The sequence below is a fragment of the Lepisosteus platostomus genome, chromosome 6 (assembly GCF_059453375.1).
Source record: "Lepisosteus platostomus isolate fLepPlt1 chromosome 6, fLepPlt1.hap1, whole genome shotgun sequence".
Lineage (NCBI taxonomy): Eukaryota > Metazoa > Chordata > Actinopteri > Semionotiformes > Lepisosteidae > Lepisosteus > Lepisosteus platostomus.
Window position 1 is genome coordinate 32,132,583 of NC_142616.1, and position 15,836 is coordinate 32,148,418.

Here is a 15,836-nt window from a genome sequence, read left to right on the forward strand (position 1 = left end):
TGTGAAATTCAGCAGGTGTAGCAATAGATCACTTCTCCACTTGAGCTGCTGTGTAGTGCGGCAATGTGCACACAGTTCTGGCACTTCAGTAGATGATGGCACACTGGCATTCTTCGGCATGAAAACCACCAAACAAAACGTAAACAATAACTGAATGCAAAAGGCAAAGACTTTTGGATATGTTTTAAAAACTGTTTTATATGGTTCATTGAAGAAGATTGATGATGTTTGTGGTAAACTATCAAAAAATAGCTGACATTAGGGGAGGGACAAATTCACAAGGGTGTAATTTGCACATAAAAATATTAATAGAAAATTAATATTAGAAAAAAATAAAATTGCATCATCTAGTCTTCCAGGAAAGCATTCCTCTGCTTTATAAATGTATCAGTTTTATGTAACAATCATCTCTGCACTCATCAAAAGAAGTGCCTCTTTTTTTCATTGTGCGATTTTCTTACTGTACTCAGCCTGATCACAGTAAGGACATTTACTCCAATCTTATTATTAAGGATATTTTTTACAGAATATTGTATCCTAAAGAGAACATAAATCATTCATATTACTACTCCAATATGTAATATTTTAAACCAACCGTAAAAGATTCCTCGATCCAATCGCAACGGAGGTGGATATGAGAAAAGAAAGGCGGCCGGAATCTCCTTTCCTCAGAAGGGGACGTAACGAGGTCATTTACTGCCCCCTGCTGGTGAGTTGTGGTTGAGGATTTCGACAAGGTGCGGTTTTCTATCGTCATTGAAAATGTAAGATTAAGCAAAGGAGCACAAAGAGTTATGAATTATATATAATTATCACAACTTGCTAAAACATTCTAAACACTTGCTAAAGTGTTTACAGTTAATATATATAGAGAGATTTTAAAAATAAACTTGAAAAACTACCATTTAATACAAAATAATCTACCAGCTCTTGCAATTTTCAGAATTTGCAATGTTGTAGTATTGCCAAACATATACAAACACAACCACAAATTTTGTGAATTTCGACAATTGTCATTTTAACTATTGTAACTATATACAATATATACACTCTATGCACTTGGAAAATGCCTAGTTAGTTTTCCTGAGATAATTAACCCACCCACTTTTGTGAAAGTTATGATTACGGTAGTATTTCAAAATAAAAAGCTCTATGTTGGATTCACCAAATCCCAATGTTATAGTTAAACACATTATCTGTCATATCCGTGAGTATTTCTTTACATGAATAAAACAACTGTGCAGCTAGTGAAATGCCGAATACAACCACAATTCATTGTAGTTGATAATACTTGGAAGCAATGGCTTTGTCAACAAAGTGCCACGATCTCTAGACTCTGCTTCAAAAATGAATAACTTTGCAATGTAAAGGCAAACAAAGAGATATTGAGGGCTGTGGTACAAATCATGTTTTTTTCTGGATTTTTTGGGGGTGAGGCAATAATCCTTATGGATTTATCGAAATATCATGCAGGAATATTTCAGAATATTCCTGCTACAAAATGCCACGCTGCTTTCACAAGAAAAATATGTTGCTCCACAATTCCCCCGTCCTACAGGATATTCCCGAACTCTGTAAAGAACTGGGTCCCCAAATCTTGTAAAATCTCTGCTTATATTGTGCAGAATGAAAAGAAAAAAAGCAAGATTTAGTTGTGAGAATCATAATCAAGGCTATGGTATGAGGGCTGAAGGGCTCTTGATAGGTTTGATATAAACAAATTAGCTTTCTAAACTATTGTCAGTGGTTCTCTTCTTAACTCAAGCCATTAATTATTTCAACCATTTGACTTAAATTAATTTGATACTTTTATAAAAAAAAAATTACATTTGTACAATCTCAGTGAAGTATCTAGCTCCAGGATAGAACAGCTGTCCACACAGGATTTGAACCCATACCCTTACACAGAGTGCTAACCATTACCACTCTACAATGCTGCCAAACTTTAGAACAAGCTTCCAATTTATGTTACCCCATCTTTTGGACTCTCTAATTCTCAAGAGCTTATGTATAGAATTAGGGGTCAGAACCTTCTGTCTTTATTTTCCTTTTATCACATATTATTACGTAACTGTATATTGGTAAACACCCTCACGTCATAACCACTGTTCTTGTAAAATGAAAATTAAAATCTGTTACATACTGTACACAGTACCTATACCCTTAGAAATGTGGTACTTTATGAGTAATTTGTAGCTTTCGGAAGGGTGAAGTTCTCAGTTTAATACAAGCCTTTGGTTACTCAATACGATAATATCAATCTCAGAGAAAACTGGGATTTGTTTTTCATGTACTGTACAGCAGTGGACTGCAGTATACTATAGTAACCCTAATAGTAACCTTAATCAGACAGATAGATAATTACTGAACATGAGGGGACATTAAACAATTTGCTCTAAAGGCAATACAGTACAATCCATATTTTATCAGAGGACAGTTGAGCATCCACAGGTAGACCAAAGAAATCCAAAGTGGAAAAAATAAAAAGGTTCAAAACGCCATCTTCTACGGTCAAGTGGCTTGAGAAAAACTACTTTGTTAGCCAACTGTTAAATATTACTTTGGAAAAATCAGTGTGACATTTATAATTAGTTACTTCCCAAGGGATGGTCAAATCACACATAGTATACTGCAAAAAGCTTTGAAGAATATTACCATATAATTTTACATACAGTGATACAATTTAAAGAAGGTTGACAACCATGGTTATTTTTCTTGGAATGTTTCCTTTTGAAAACCAGTGGTTAGTGGTTTTAAACTTAAAGCATGTGTCCAATGAAACCATACTAATACATTTATTAATGTTCTGTAGTATCTCTCATTACAAAAAAAAAAGTTAAAGCGCTTCAGAAAATGTAAAAAAGAGTGGAAGCGGAAAAAAGCAACACAAAACGTAAAATACAATATTACCACAAAAGCCAATTTATTTTAAATATCTAATGCTATAACCGTTAAGATAAACGGGTTTATAAATAAATATCCGGTTACACAAATGTTTAGAGGGTTAAATTAATCCCTCCGATTTAGCCCATATTATAATAACTAAAAACTAAACGCTTAATTTTAAAAAGGTGAAACCCCACCATTGGAGGGAAACGTACATCTGCAACGAATTTAGTAACTGTAGCCGAAGAAGAATAAAGCAAAGCCGGAGCCGAATATGTTCTCTTTCGTTTATATAATCGATTTTTAAACTAACTTGGCTTTGTGACGAGATTCTGTATATACTATAGTCTGTTACATTTACGCTGTAAATGTAAACGCTTTTGAAAAAATAACACTTTGATCCTATCTACCTCCTTCTTTTCCGCTTGCACCCCTAATCAGGGGGCGTTTTCTTTTTTTTTTCCCTGGACTGAATTTTTCCCCTCACCAGCATCAGTAGCACACAGCCAGCCTCGGATGAGCGTACATTGGTTGTTGCCTTAGTTTAAAAAAGAACAGGATACACAAGGACAGAAAGAAAGATAAAGAAACTCCTTGGGGATTACAAAGGGAAACCTGGGCCTGCACATGATTCGGTAGGGGAGAATAAAAAGGTACAAATCAGAAAGATTCACTAAAATAATGCGAGCTTAGTTATGTTTGGCAGCAAACTACGTCTCCGAAAGCTACTTTCAGTCTTTGGCTGATACGATTGCACATTCAATGGATTGAAAACAAAATGGGGGGTTGAGTAGCTCAGGGAGGAGCGGAGTTAAAAGAAAGGTTACGGCCCTATATCGTTAAAAGCATTTGCTTTGAGCACAAACCATACGTATAGTTCTAATTGGAAAGCCGTAGGCCTAGTGATACATTGATGTGTTCGTTTTAAGCTGGTAGCGTGGCTCCTTTAAAAAATTCAACTTATTCGCAGTGTTATGTTTGCAGTAGAGAATGCACACATATTTCAATATTTGAAGTTACTTTTGTTTTTCTTTGTGCTGAGCAAGCGTGGTCCCCCATTTAGGTTTTAATTAAACAATTTAAACTGCTACAATTAGGACAAAAATAATGATTTCATTTTTTTAATTTACCTAATTGCATCACGGTGATCAGCTTTATCACTTGGTATGCACTATTCTATATATGTACGTAAACCAGATTTAAATGGCTGTTCAGCTCAATCTTGTACAAACAATTGAAAAACATAGGCCTTGTCAAAAATACACATCATACTCTGACCTGAGTTGATTTTAGGATTATGTGACGGAAGTTATTTTAGTTATTGTTTTACCATTGCCGCTTAAGGAAGATTTCATGCATTTTTTGTTTTGCCGATGGATCCGTATTTAGCTGAAAAATAACCGGAACACTTGTTTACAACGTAAAATTCGTGGTTTATGTTACCTGTGTTCTGATGCTATGAAGTTTTGCTTTGCGAAATAAGGTATTTCACGTTTAAATAATCTTGTACATAATTACATCTGAGCGAATTTTCTATATTTATCTTCGTGTCTGCCTGGTGTAAATACCATTTGAGATTAAAAGGATTGTTTCATGACCAGAAACACCTCCATTTTTCTATAGGCCCAACCTTAAAAAAACAGGCAGTCTTTAATCAGTCCACAGTTGCAGTACAATCTGGGGTTGACCGTGTACAACCAGGTAGACGCACTGTAACAGCGAAAACCTTATTGGTACGATGTATCGTGAACAATAACTTTAAATCGGACCTTGCTTTGTGGGAACTGTCTTCCTGTAACCACAAAGTCAAAATAAGTCTCGTTCAGTGGATTGTAAATGTGGATGTTTATTTTAAAATAGTATTGGAAAAGCAACAAAAAATCATAGAGGAACGAAGAACCTTTCACTAAAACTGCTGAATGGCACTTGGGGAAAAAAGATATAACCACGAATTACCCTAGGTCTTCATTTTCAGCTGCTAAGTCTATACACTTGTATTTAAATACAGTAGTTGCTCAACCTATTTTTCTCAAACTTTTGGAGTATGACGTTCATTCACAGGCCTTCTAATGTTTTATTTTCTGTGCAGTGGAACAAAATACAAAGAATCTTCTTTGATTAAACGGCATTTAATTTGAAAGGTACCTAAACATGCTAAGATAAGAACTCAAATACAGTATTGGGAGAAGTCAAACAATACACAACGGAGCAAAATTCCGTTTTTTTAACATTCTTAGGTTTTGACATTAAGAGAAAAGGAGTTTTGTAAAATCATAACTTTTAACTGAAGACTGCGAGTTCCTTTGATTTATTACAACTGACAAACATTGGAGTAAAGCAACAGTGGATGTTGCTTTTTGGTGAATGATTTTAATAGTAAGAAGTAATTTGCTCATATACTGTCATTTAGTTTCTGTTTTTCCTTCTTGTTATTCACACTACAGGGAGGGGTGGCAGACCACGTCACTGGTGTGTGTTTGATTAAAAAGGTTTAAGTACACCTTTTCAAATGTATATTTCATAATTATATTATAAGAGAAGTGATTAATATTCGTACATGCGACCTCATGTAGGAATTTCCCAATTCAGCCCCTGCCTAGTTTAGCATGGATTATTTGTCACCTTGATAGTTTCATGCTGAATGCTGAACTCCACTCTCAATAAAGATGTTTTTCCTCTCTGCTGGCCTCTTTTTGCTTATCTCTATGAAAAAAATATTTCACTCTTTTATGATGGAGCTGTATATTTTAGGGTTGTTGGTAAATTCTGTATAGTGGGATTTGAATTGAGGTGTTGCGTGTTAATTTGCTTGTGTACAGGAAGTTGAATATGTTCTTCCATGAACTGCAAGTAGCTTTTGGTCTCAAAAAGAGCTTCATTTTGGCTTCCAGTGCAGCTAAAAAGTACACTTTCCATTTGTGCAGATTTTTAGAATGCTGTACCACTTCATCAGTATACAATTACATTCGCATTCTCAATAACTCATATTCTCAAGTTAACAGAAGTAACAGTATCAGCAGTGCATGTTTGTCTTTTGTAGGTCAGTACATCAAGTTTTAAGTCTGGTATTCAGACTATGAATGAAGTCATATAAATCATAATGGTTTCACATTGAACCAGAAAGCTTCAAAATAAATCATTATAGGTCAAAAGCTTAAATCGTTGCCCTAAAATTCTTGCTACTTTTGTAAATTCTCAGAAACAGAACATTGGAACCTTTGTATCTTCGTTGTTCAGTAGCCATTGAGAAAAAAATAATAACTTTGATCAAGCTAAAATTTGTAGAGGCACTACAACTAATGTATAAAAAATAGTACAAAGGAGCAAGTTGAGGTTAGATCTACATTGGACCTAAAGTCTCTGTTGCTCTATTTCTTTGCAGCTTGCATGCTGACAGCTTGGCATTAAAAACATATTGCTACCTAAAATCCATGTAACTTGCAAAATATCTACTGTATGATATATGTACTTATAAAGAGATTCACCTACTATACATGTAGAAAACTTGCTATATCGGATGTCGTTGCAAGTAAACACAAGGGTAATGAAGGTAAATTACATGATAAAACTGGTATGTTTTAATATTTTCTTAAATAAGTAACAGAAGGTGAGATTCTGGGAAATTAATATTAAGATTAAATGCTCTGTTTGAGGTGTTACAAATTGCCTTTAAAAAAATCAGATTTACTCTTGAATGCGAGAAGGGTTTAGAAGTCATAATAACTAAAAATACGTTGTAGAGGTTAGTCCATTAGGTAGTAGTTTTCTTCTTAAGTCCCATGTTACACAACAGAGATGACAGAAGACAGATGTCTTAAGTGTCCTATTTCAAGAACAGCAAGAGGTGAAGATGCAAGTTCCTAAGTAGGCACATTTAGACAATTTTGGAGGCGGTCCAGTCAGTGTAATAGTATTTATTACTTTAGAAGTACAACTTGGAAGTTAATTTGTTTTTTACTCGGCAGGTCACAAAACACATTATTAAAATGCTTTAGCTATTTCTAATATAAGATCTGTTAAAAGTCCTTTATGTCCATGTTTGTAGGATGTGTAAATGTAGTAATAAAAACTTTAACAATTATTGAATTTTTTTTTTGTAATGAGCATCTCTGCATTGCTTTCTGTGTAATACACTAACCAGCATGCATTGGTAGAAGAGGAGACTGATGTATTAACCATTACCTTAAGTTCTGTATGTTAACTGTAGTCATGTGCCAAGATAAATATACCTCATTGATGAAGAAAAAAAGAATGTAAACCAAATAAGATTGTTGGTTGACCATGATTTGCAGATGTACTTGTCTGACGTGGGGCTTCTTCATTTTAGCCAGCAGGGAAGGAGGATTTCAAAGGATGATGGTGCATTACTGTGTTAAATGTGTACTAAAGCGAGGTGTGACTGACCTACAGCCGTCCCCTGTTCTCCTGGTTTTCAGCCGCCTCTGTGCCTGAACCCCAGCTCGAGTGTCTGTCCTCTGAGGGAGCGACGTAGCGAAGAAGGATGTCTGCTAGAGGGGGAAAGAAGAAAAGCACCAAGCAGTCCCGCTCTGCCAGGGCAGGGGTCATCTTCCCTGTGGGCAGAATGATGAGGTACCTCCGCCATGGGACACACAAGTACCGCATTGGCATGGGCGCACCGGTCTACATGGCAGCTGTCATAGAGTACCTGGCAGGTAAACAAGACACCCCCTCAGGCCTTTCGGTGCAAGTGAACGTAAGCTCTTCGCCAACTGTGTTTCAACACCGGGACCCACATAAGTGAGCGCTTACAGCTACAGCTTGTGTAGCCTGTGTACGTACAGAATAAAACTTCTTAAGATTCAGGAGTTTCCTGGTTTGGTTTTGTATTTTTGTATGTGCTCCTATGTGTTCTTTGTCATTCTGCCTGTCTTCTCTGTGCTGCTTAATCCAGAAGAAAATGCTTCTGAAACTATTGGTGATAAGTGGAGGCTCTGAAATGGTTCAGTGTGCTGTGCTTAACAAGTGGAACACCGTCTTTTGCACTTCCTTGCTACCCAGCTTGAAGTAACTAGAAGTACCGGGTTTGAATGGGACAGTAAGCTATCATGGCATACAGGGCTTCATGCTGATGCTTTGAGGACCATATAACAAAAAAGAACAGAAAATGAAGGCAGTGTAATTAAAATGTGCCGGTATGGGAAAATAGGACCATACAGAAAAGCTGTTAGTAAAACTCATTTGAAGGTAGTCACTAGGCACATATAAAAAAAGCTAGAAAAATGGTATGGAATATTTAGCGTAAGTTCATGTGTGAATTTCAAAAGTGTTTTGTTTTGTTTTCCAGCTGAAATTCTGGAATTAGCTGGCAATGCTGCCAGGGACAATAAAAAAGGCAGAATAACTCCACGTCACATCAAGCTTGCAGTTGCCAATGATGAAGAACTTAATCAGGTAAGTTCTCATTGTCTGTTTTATCTTTACTACATATTTCAAACTGAGCTTTAAGAGGTCACTTCCATTTTTGTTCCTGGATACCGGAATTAGTACTGAGTAATGTACTTTACAGAGAACATTTCTGGGTGATCAAGTGACCTCAAGTTGCTTAAGAAGTTACTGGTATTGGTTAACAGAGAACAGCTTTTCCTCAATAGCCTCCAGTTATTATCCCATCTGAGCTTTCAGATAGTTGTAATTATTTTATCAGCTTCCTAACTGTTTCTAACTATGGTTCAAAGTTATTCAAATGATACTGCACCTTCTGTGTATTGAATATTCTGAGATAATGACAGCAGAAGACATTAAGAAAAATCCTATACGTGGTTAAGAAAATAATACGCTTAATTATATTATCTGTCAGTGCCGGTAAACTGCATATAAGGAGCTAGAAGCTCAGAAGAATGAAATGTGCAGACATGTTTGTTGAAACGAAATCTCAAAGTCTGTGCTTTTTTAGTAGTTTACAAAATGTAAATGTGCAGAGTTTGTGTGGTCAGGTGAAGGTTGAGCAGAGAAATGTTAAGGTGCGGAACATTGCAGCGATGAAGGAAGTACAAGGAGTTTATAACCACATGTCTGACACCTGCCTGAGTCACATACTGCTCACAAAATGTTTGCTGTACATTGTATCATTTGTCTGGAGTATCAATGGTATTTAAAAGAATATTGGAACGAAAGAAAAAAATAGTTCTATTGGAAAGCACCTATAAGACAAAGTCCAGAGGTTGGACAGTTTGGGATTGAACCTATAACATGCAGGTTTCATACTTATTAGCCCACTATAGTACATTGCATCTGAATTCAGAGCACACTACACCTACTGACTACTTCTGATGTGATTTGATATATAATATATAGATAAACTGTATATTACCATACATCATTACCATAAATCTAAATGTATAGATATGTATTACCATTTATATGTTTCAAGTATAATACTGTTTTGTAATTGTCTCAGTCACGTGGGTCCCCTCGAATGTTTAAATCTGAATGTCTTTGCTGAGGATTAGTGGATTTTTTTTCTCTTTAGTTTCAAAATAGCAAGAGTTCAGTTAAAACCATGTGGTCTCCGGGACCAGGTGGTTCCTAACAGACGGAAACAGTCACTCTGTGGTTAACCCGAAAAGCAAGTCAGTTAAAGATGCTAGACCTTGTAATTGCAACGGTATCAGATTGTGCCAAATGCACTTCAGATTCACATATTGTGTGGCTAGAGTTCATAAACTCCAAATCTTAAGTTTCAGTTTATCCTTATATACAGTATTAAACAGTGGTCTGCCAATACTTCAACAACTAAGAGTGAAATACTGTACAGAGCCGATATTTATACATCATGAGGATAAACACCTTTGAATAAGAGCTACTCTCTATTGTATTGTATGTCACTTGTATTGTAATACAATACAATACATGTTAATGATAGTTCATCCCTTTATTTTTCCATTTTCATTTTTAATTTATTTTTTCTCTTTTTTTACCTAGTTTTTAATCCTCTGATACCATGAGGTCATATTTCCTCTTCTAAAGCCACTTGTTAAACAAGCATCCCATTATAGTACCTTAATCATCTGCTAGTGATTTAATTACAGCAATAAGTGTGCATAAATCTATCAGGTTAACTTCAACGTGTGATGAGGTGTCAAAAGTCATCTGTTTTTTTGGAAGTATTACAGTGAATATGGCAAAGTTATCATCAGGAATGTGAATACAATATGTTCATAGATTTTGAAGAGATAATTAATAAAATGAGTGCAATATCAAAACATGCAGTAACCTTTATAAAACAGTGTTTATAAATATAAGAAAGGGCTCTTCACACAAAGCATGTATATGTATTGTCTTTGCAAAAACAGCAAACAGCAAAAATAACACGGCACAAACTACAGATACACTGTCAGACTTCTTGATCAGTCCTTTAGATTTATATGCAGTCTGCAGTATTTCTTGAGAAATCCTGGGGTGGATAGGTTTTTCCAGGGAACTCTTATTGCAGACCAGTGTCTTTGTGAAATCCTAAATTGCAGCCTGCTGCTGTTCTAAGCTTTCTTGTCCCTTGTGTTGTTTTACAGAGGACTCTCTCTCACCAGTGTCAGTCTCAGTCCTCAGTTTGGTGTGTTTTTAGCAGTTTAAATGTCAGTCCAATGAAATGTTGCAGATTGTGTAGAATAAGTGGCATTAGTGTGGATATTGTTGCACTTGTTGCTTTTTGATGGTTTGATTTTGTGGTTTGTAAATATGTTTTTAATTTTTAATGAGATTCTTTAATTACATCACTCTATTGATTTGCCCCAATAAATATTCTTTGGAACTAGTTTCTTATTGTCCAATTAATCAGGTCCAATACTGCCTTATATTTACTGAATTATTAGATAAACAGGACATCTGAAGGTCATGTGGTCAATAAATACTCCAAGGCCATAATGGTAGTGATATATAATGTACTGTAAAGGAATAAGTAATAGGTTTATTCCATGCTGAAAAGAGAAGAAAGGAAACACGTTTTGGCTGTGGAGCCTTCTTCGGGTGTGAGGGTGTTCCTTTTTACTTTTTACTTGTTCTTTTGCAGCCTACGCATGCTGACGCAGATACCCACCTGAACTATAATGTACTGTAATATTTAGTAGTGTAAAAGTTATTTTAACCTTACTGATAGTTTTACTTGGTGAATACTTGGTGTACAATGGTGTCTGTTCTAACTTTATTCCACACTCAATGCAATATTTCAGCATTGATACAGTGAGACATAGAGACGAGGTCATGTCTTTTTGCCTGTAGCTGCTGAAGGGAGTGACTATATCCAGTGGAGGGGTACTGCCCAGGATCCACCCAGAGCTACTGTCCAAGAAGAGGGGTGCCCGGGTCAAAGTGGATTCCCAGGCTTCCTTGCCTGAGAAGAAAGCCAGCCCTGTGAAAAATGCCATTAAGAAGCCTGCAGGCAAAAAAAACAGCAAAGGAAAACCTGGAAGGAAATCAAGGGTTAGTAGACCAAGTGTCCAGATGGTTCAGTTGTGCTTAACTCATACATTGCAATAGACTAAGGCTGCAGTATACAGCAGAATGAGCTTTTTACACTGTGTTTTCTATTAAGGCTGAAAAAGAACTTTCAGATAAAACCAGAAAGGATTTACATGGATGACCAGAGATGGATTTCAGTTGCGTGTTAAACCATTTGACCTTGGGTCTATTCCAGAAGCCTGCAGTTGTTTGCATAAAAAGCCTTTCGTATTCTTTATTTACCTGTCCCAGATGGATTCTTTCAATTTTCTAATTGGGGCCCTGTGTGAAAAAATGCATTTTAACACCCATAATGATTGTATTGATGTATTGATACTTACACTTAATGTGCTGATAGTGACATTTTAGGGAGGAAAGTGCCCAAAAAAATTAAAGGTTAAAGCAAAGCATCATAGCAAACAAAATTAATTCCACTTGCTTTTGGTTAATCAGAGTGCTTGACATAATGAATATGATGTCATTTTATCCCAGACGTTTTAACTAAATTATATATTTTTTTTCATTCTTTTTAAAACGATTGTGACTGGAAAAAATCTCAGGTTTGTGTGTAGTTGGATCAAATCTTCTCCCTTTCTCCTTTATTCTGGACTGTGGAGATTTATCTATATACCCCGTCTGTAAACGGGAATTCCCAGAAACAACATTTTAGTTTTTTCTAAAATTTATAATATTTTTGTGGTGTAGTGAACAAAACTTAAAGCATTCCAACTAAAATCTTACCACTGAATTGTAAAGTTTGACCATAGGTTCCCGTGATTTACGTGTCAAACCTCTGGTTATTTGTGTTGTATGTCAAGCATTGTTGGCATAATTACATCCTCTATGCTCTCAAGATAAACTATAATAATGTACAATAATTTACATAAACGCCCAGATCCCTGCAGCTCAGAATCGCCCATCAGACGTAAAGTGGACACAAGCGTTGCACTTGGCAGCATTGTTACATTTGCAAAGTGTCTGACCACTCTGCGAATTATTTCAGTCTTTTCAGAATTGCTTTGCCACTTTTTCTGATTGCCTTTCCCTCTACTTGTGTATTGGACACATATGTAACTAGCTTGCTTACTATACTGGACTATAAATCACTGATAAGGCTTCGGAAGGAGCAGGACCTGAAAGCTAGAATGAAAGAGCTTCACCTCAAACTGATCCCGGTGGTACATCAAGACTTGCAAATGTCCAGTTACAGGTTATGCCTCTTAAGAAGTTGCGCTGTCTTACAGTCAGCTTCATACAGTACTTCTTCCTTTTCTGCAGGAGAAACGTGCAGAGAATAGTAAAGAGGGGGCCTCAAGTTCCACTTCAGATGATGGGCCTGGCGATGGTTTTACGATACTCTCCACAAAGAGCCTTTTCCTGGGCCAGAAGGTGAGGCCGACAAGAACAACTGTATGTGATTTGTCTGCTGGTAACGGACATTGTTACAATAAGTAGTGGTGATAAAAAAAATACATCCAGAATAATTTTGCACTTCTAAATGTGCAATGACGGTAATATTGTTAAAATGTTCAGAATAGTTTTAATAGTAACGTTTTAAACATTTGTAGTGTCAATTTAATGATTTATTACTAGTGAATGCAGTTCTAGCCACACTTCACAATTAAAACATCTTTCCACTGACATTGTAGCTATTAAGTGTCTTGCAACATTTTGGTCAGTTGCTCTTCTAATATTTAATTTAAAAGGTCCAATTTATGCAGAGAGCTGAATGGGGCTAAACTGTAAGCAATCTAACAATTTCATGTTTCTCTTTTCTTAAATTTCTACCAGCTTTCTCTGACACAGAGTGAAATCAGTAAAATTGGATCAATTAAAGTGGAAGGAATCATCAACCCGACAAATGCAGACATTGACCTGAAAGAGGGTGTTGGTAAGGATTCTGGTTTGTCTGCCTGTCATTTATGTGTGTTGTCAATAAACACTCGGTGCCATTCCTGACATGGTGCACTACTGCTGTTGCAGGTAATGCTTTGGAGAAAGCTGGAGGGAAGGAGTTCCTCGATGCAGTAAAGGAACTGCGGAAGTCCCATGGGCCACTGGAAGTAGCAGGAGGTAAGAGGAGTACCCACGCTGCAAATGGCAATTCTTCTACTTTTCATACACCTTGAATGAGAAAAATGAGTTTCCCAGCGAGATGTATTTAGTTGTATTTCTGTCATTTGAAAGATGAGATGGTCATTTGAAAAATGGACAGAAATAATCATTCATATTGAGCTTTCTTTTAAGTCTCAGAAGGTGTTGATTGGAAGTTTTATTTCAAAAACTAAATTCTTCATTTATATATACATATAGGCTGAAAACAGGGTAGCACATGCTGTAAAGTCAGTTTCTGAAATCTTCATAAACTTTCTGTCTCGGTTTTAATTTTTTCTAGTTTTAAGTGACTTTTATAAGACAGAATACATACAAGTGTTTAAGTGACAGATTAGATAGAATATGGTGGTTTCCAGGCACACAGCTAAAGTCATATCATATCTGGACCTTATCAGATACCCAGTGGATCATGAACAGTATGGTTTAATTCAGTGCATTATTTGTATATCCATCTGCTTGTCATTATTAAAAATATCAGGTAGCAGTTCATCAAAGTGATTCTAGGTGGCCGTATGTTTGGAAACAAAACCCAAAAGATGTCCAGTAATGTAACATTTGCTTTATCTTTCTAATAAAAAATGTACCTTCATTGGTGTCTGTTAATCTTGTGATTACTTCAGCTTGGTGCATGTGTAGGTTTTATTATCATTATGCAGGTAATTTAGTTGTGTAATTTCTTTCTTTAGCGGCATTGAGCCAAGCCAACGGACTAGCAGCCAAGTTTGTGATTCATTGCAACATCCCTCAGTGGGGTTCAGACAAGTGTGAGGAACAGCTAGAGAAGACCGTCAAGAACTGCTTGTCAGCCGCCGAGGACAAAAAGCTCAAATCTGTGGCTTTTCCTTCATTTCCCACAGGCCGGTAAGTGAGGTTTACTGTTCTTAGACAAGTTAATGCACAATTAAGGTGAATTAAACTTCAAGGGTTGAATTTTATAAAATTTCCTAAAAACCAAGCAGTGTTATATTAATGTGGCACTATCTAAATATGTTGTATATGCTGATATTTAAAAATAACTTTAGAAATCGGTAAAAAAAAATATCATTACATATCTATGCATATTGTTACTATTAGCATCTATGTAATTGTAGCCTTCATTAATTACACTGTGCAGTTTTACCAATCCAGAGCACAGCAAGTAACTGTATTTTCTTTGCTTAGAAATGGTTTCCCGAAGCAGACAGCAGCCCAGCTGATCATCAAGGCGATTTCCAGTCATTTTGTCTCTTCCACATCTTCTTCCCTGAAAAACATCTATTTTGTCTTGTTTGACAGTGAAAGCATCGGCATATATGTGCAGGAAATGGCCAAACTTGACACCAAGTAAAACAGGCTGATGTGTAATTTTACAGTTTTAATAAAATGATAAGTTGGGTTTTTAGCTGCCGATCTAGAATGGACAAGAGGAATCATGTACTTAGAAGATAATTTTAAAAATTGGCTTTTTATAACAAAAGGTGGAACTAGTTTTTTGTGAGGAAAAATGTTTGTGTGAAGTACTGTATGCTTTTCAACTACACTGTTTTTTAGTCACCTTTTAAAAGAAAGTTAGAGTGGACTTAGAGTTAAATATAAGTTTTCAACTTTAAGATGATGGCCCATGACTTTTGTTTTCTTGATTTGTCCTTACATTCCGTGTACAAAGACAAATTTTAAAAGACTGTTATCTGTTCTTTCCCATGAATATCCCTTGTAGTTTCTGATACTGTTAGTTTACTAAAAAAATGTATGTTTGACATTCTGCTTTAAAATAAAAACAGATGTTTGACAACAAATGACAGTTGAGTGTGCAGCAGTCTTGACCTAATGATCAAAAATTATTTTTTTTAAACAATAACCTCCTTACGAAATAAGTGGACTTCTTCAACCTATTTCACATGTATGAATTGTTTCTAATTAGTATCTCATATACTATATACTAAATCTCGAAACATAAAATGCAGCCTGCTTCTCCTTGCGAGTTCGCACAATATAAGCAATATGTATGTGTAAAGCAATCTGGTGAAACTGTTCCTTGTCAAGCTTAAAGCACTTAATAGCATTTTTTTACCTTTTCTGCTAAAGATATCATTGAAGATGGGCAGCAGTGATCTATGCTCATTATGGGTGGGCTTTGCTTGCGTGTCTGACCTTTGTGAGATTGTCCGTTGTCATTGGAGGTATTATTTATAGACTTATGCTGTAATCTGTTTTGGTTTCACTAATCATGATATCTTATCCTCAAGATTATGGAGTCTAGGTCACTTCACTTCCTTTGTTCCCAGCATTATACGGGCTCAGCTGAAGTCAGGGAATTCTGCACAAACACATAATCAACGCTGGAACTCAGGTTCCAATTTAGTCTATAATATTGCCTCTAGTATTACTATAATAGGACCGTT

At 36.0% G+C, this 15,836-nt stretch overlaps 1 protein-coding gene across 2 annotated transcripts; it reads left to right on the top strand.

Moving 5' to 3' along the window:
- The first annotated feature begins 3,361 nt into the window (after positions 1-3,361).
- On the top strand, positions 3,362-15,230 carry macroh2a2 (macroH2A.2 histone). Of its 2 annotated transcripts, none has more exons than XM_088635447.1 (9): positions 3,362-3,521; positions 7,323-7,559; positions 8,192-8,298; positions 11,122-11,322; positions 12,619-12,729; positions 13,132-13,231; positions 13,324-13,413; positions 14,142-14,316; positions 14,617-15,230. In XM_088635447.1, the coding sequence occupies exons 2-9, from the start codon at positions 7,388-7,390 to the stop codon at positions 14,780-14,782; spliced, it is 1,122 nt and encodes a 373-aa protein (XP_088491573.1). In that variant the 5' UTR covers positions 3,362-3,521; positions 7,323-7,387; the 3' UTR covers positions 14,783-15,230. The 2 variants fall into 2 exon arrangements, with proteins under 2 accessions (XP_088491573.1, XP_088491572.1); XM_088635446.1 differs by having other exon boundaries at positions 3,366-3,539.
- Positions 15,231-15,836: the final 606 nt, after the last annotated feature.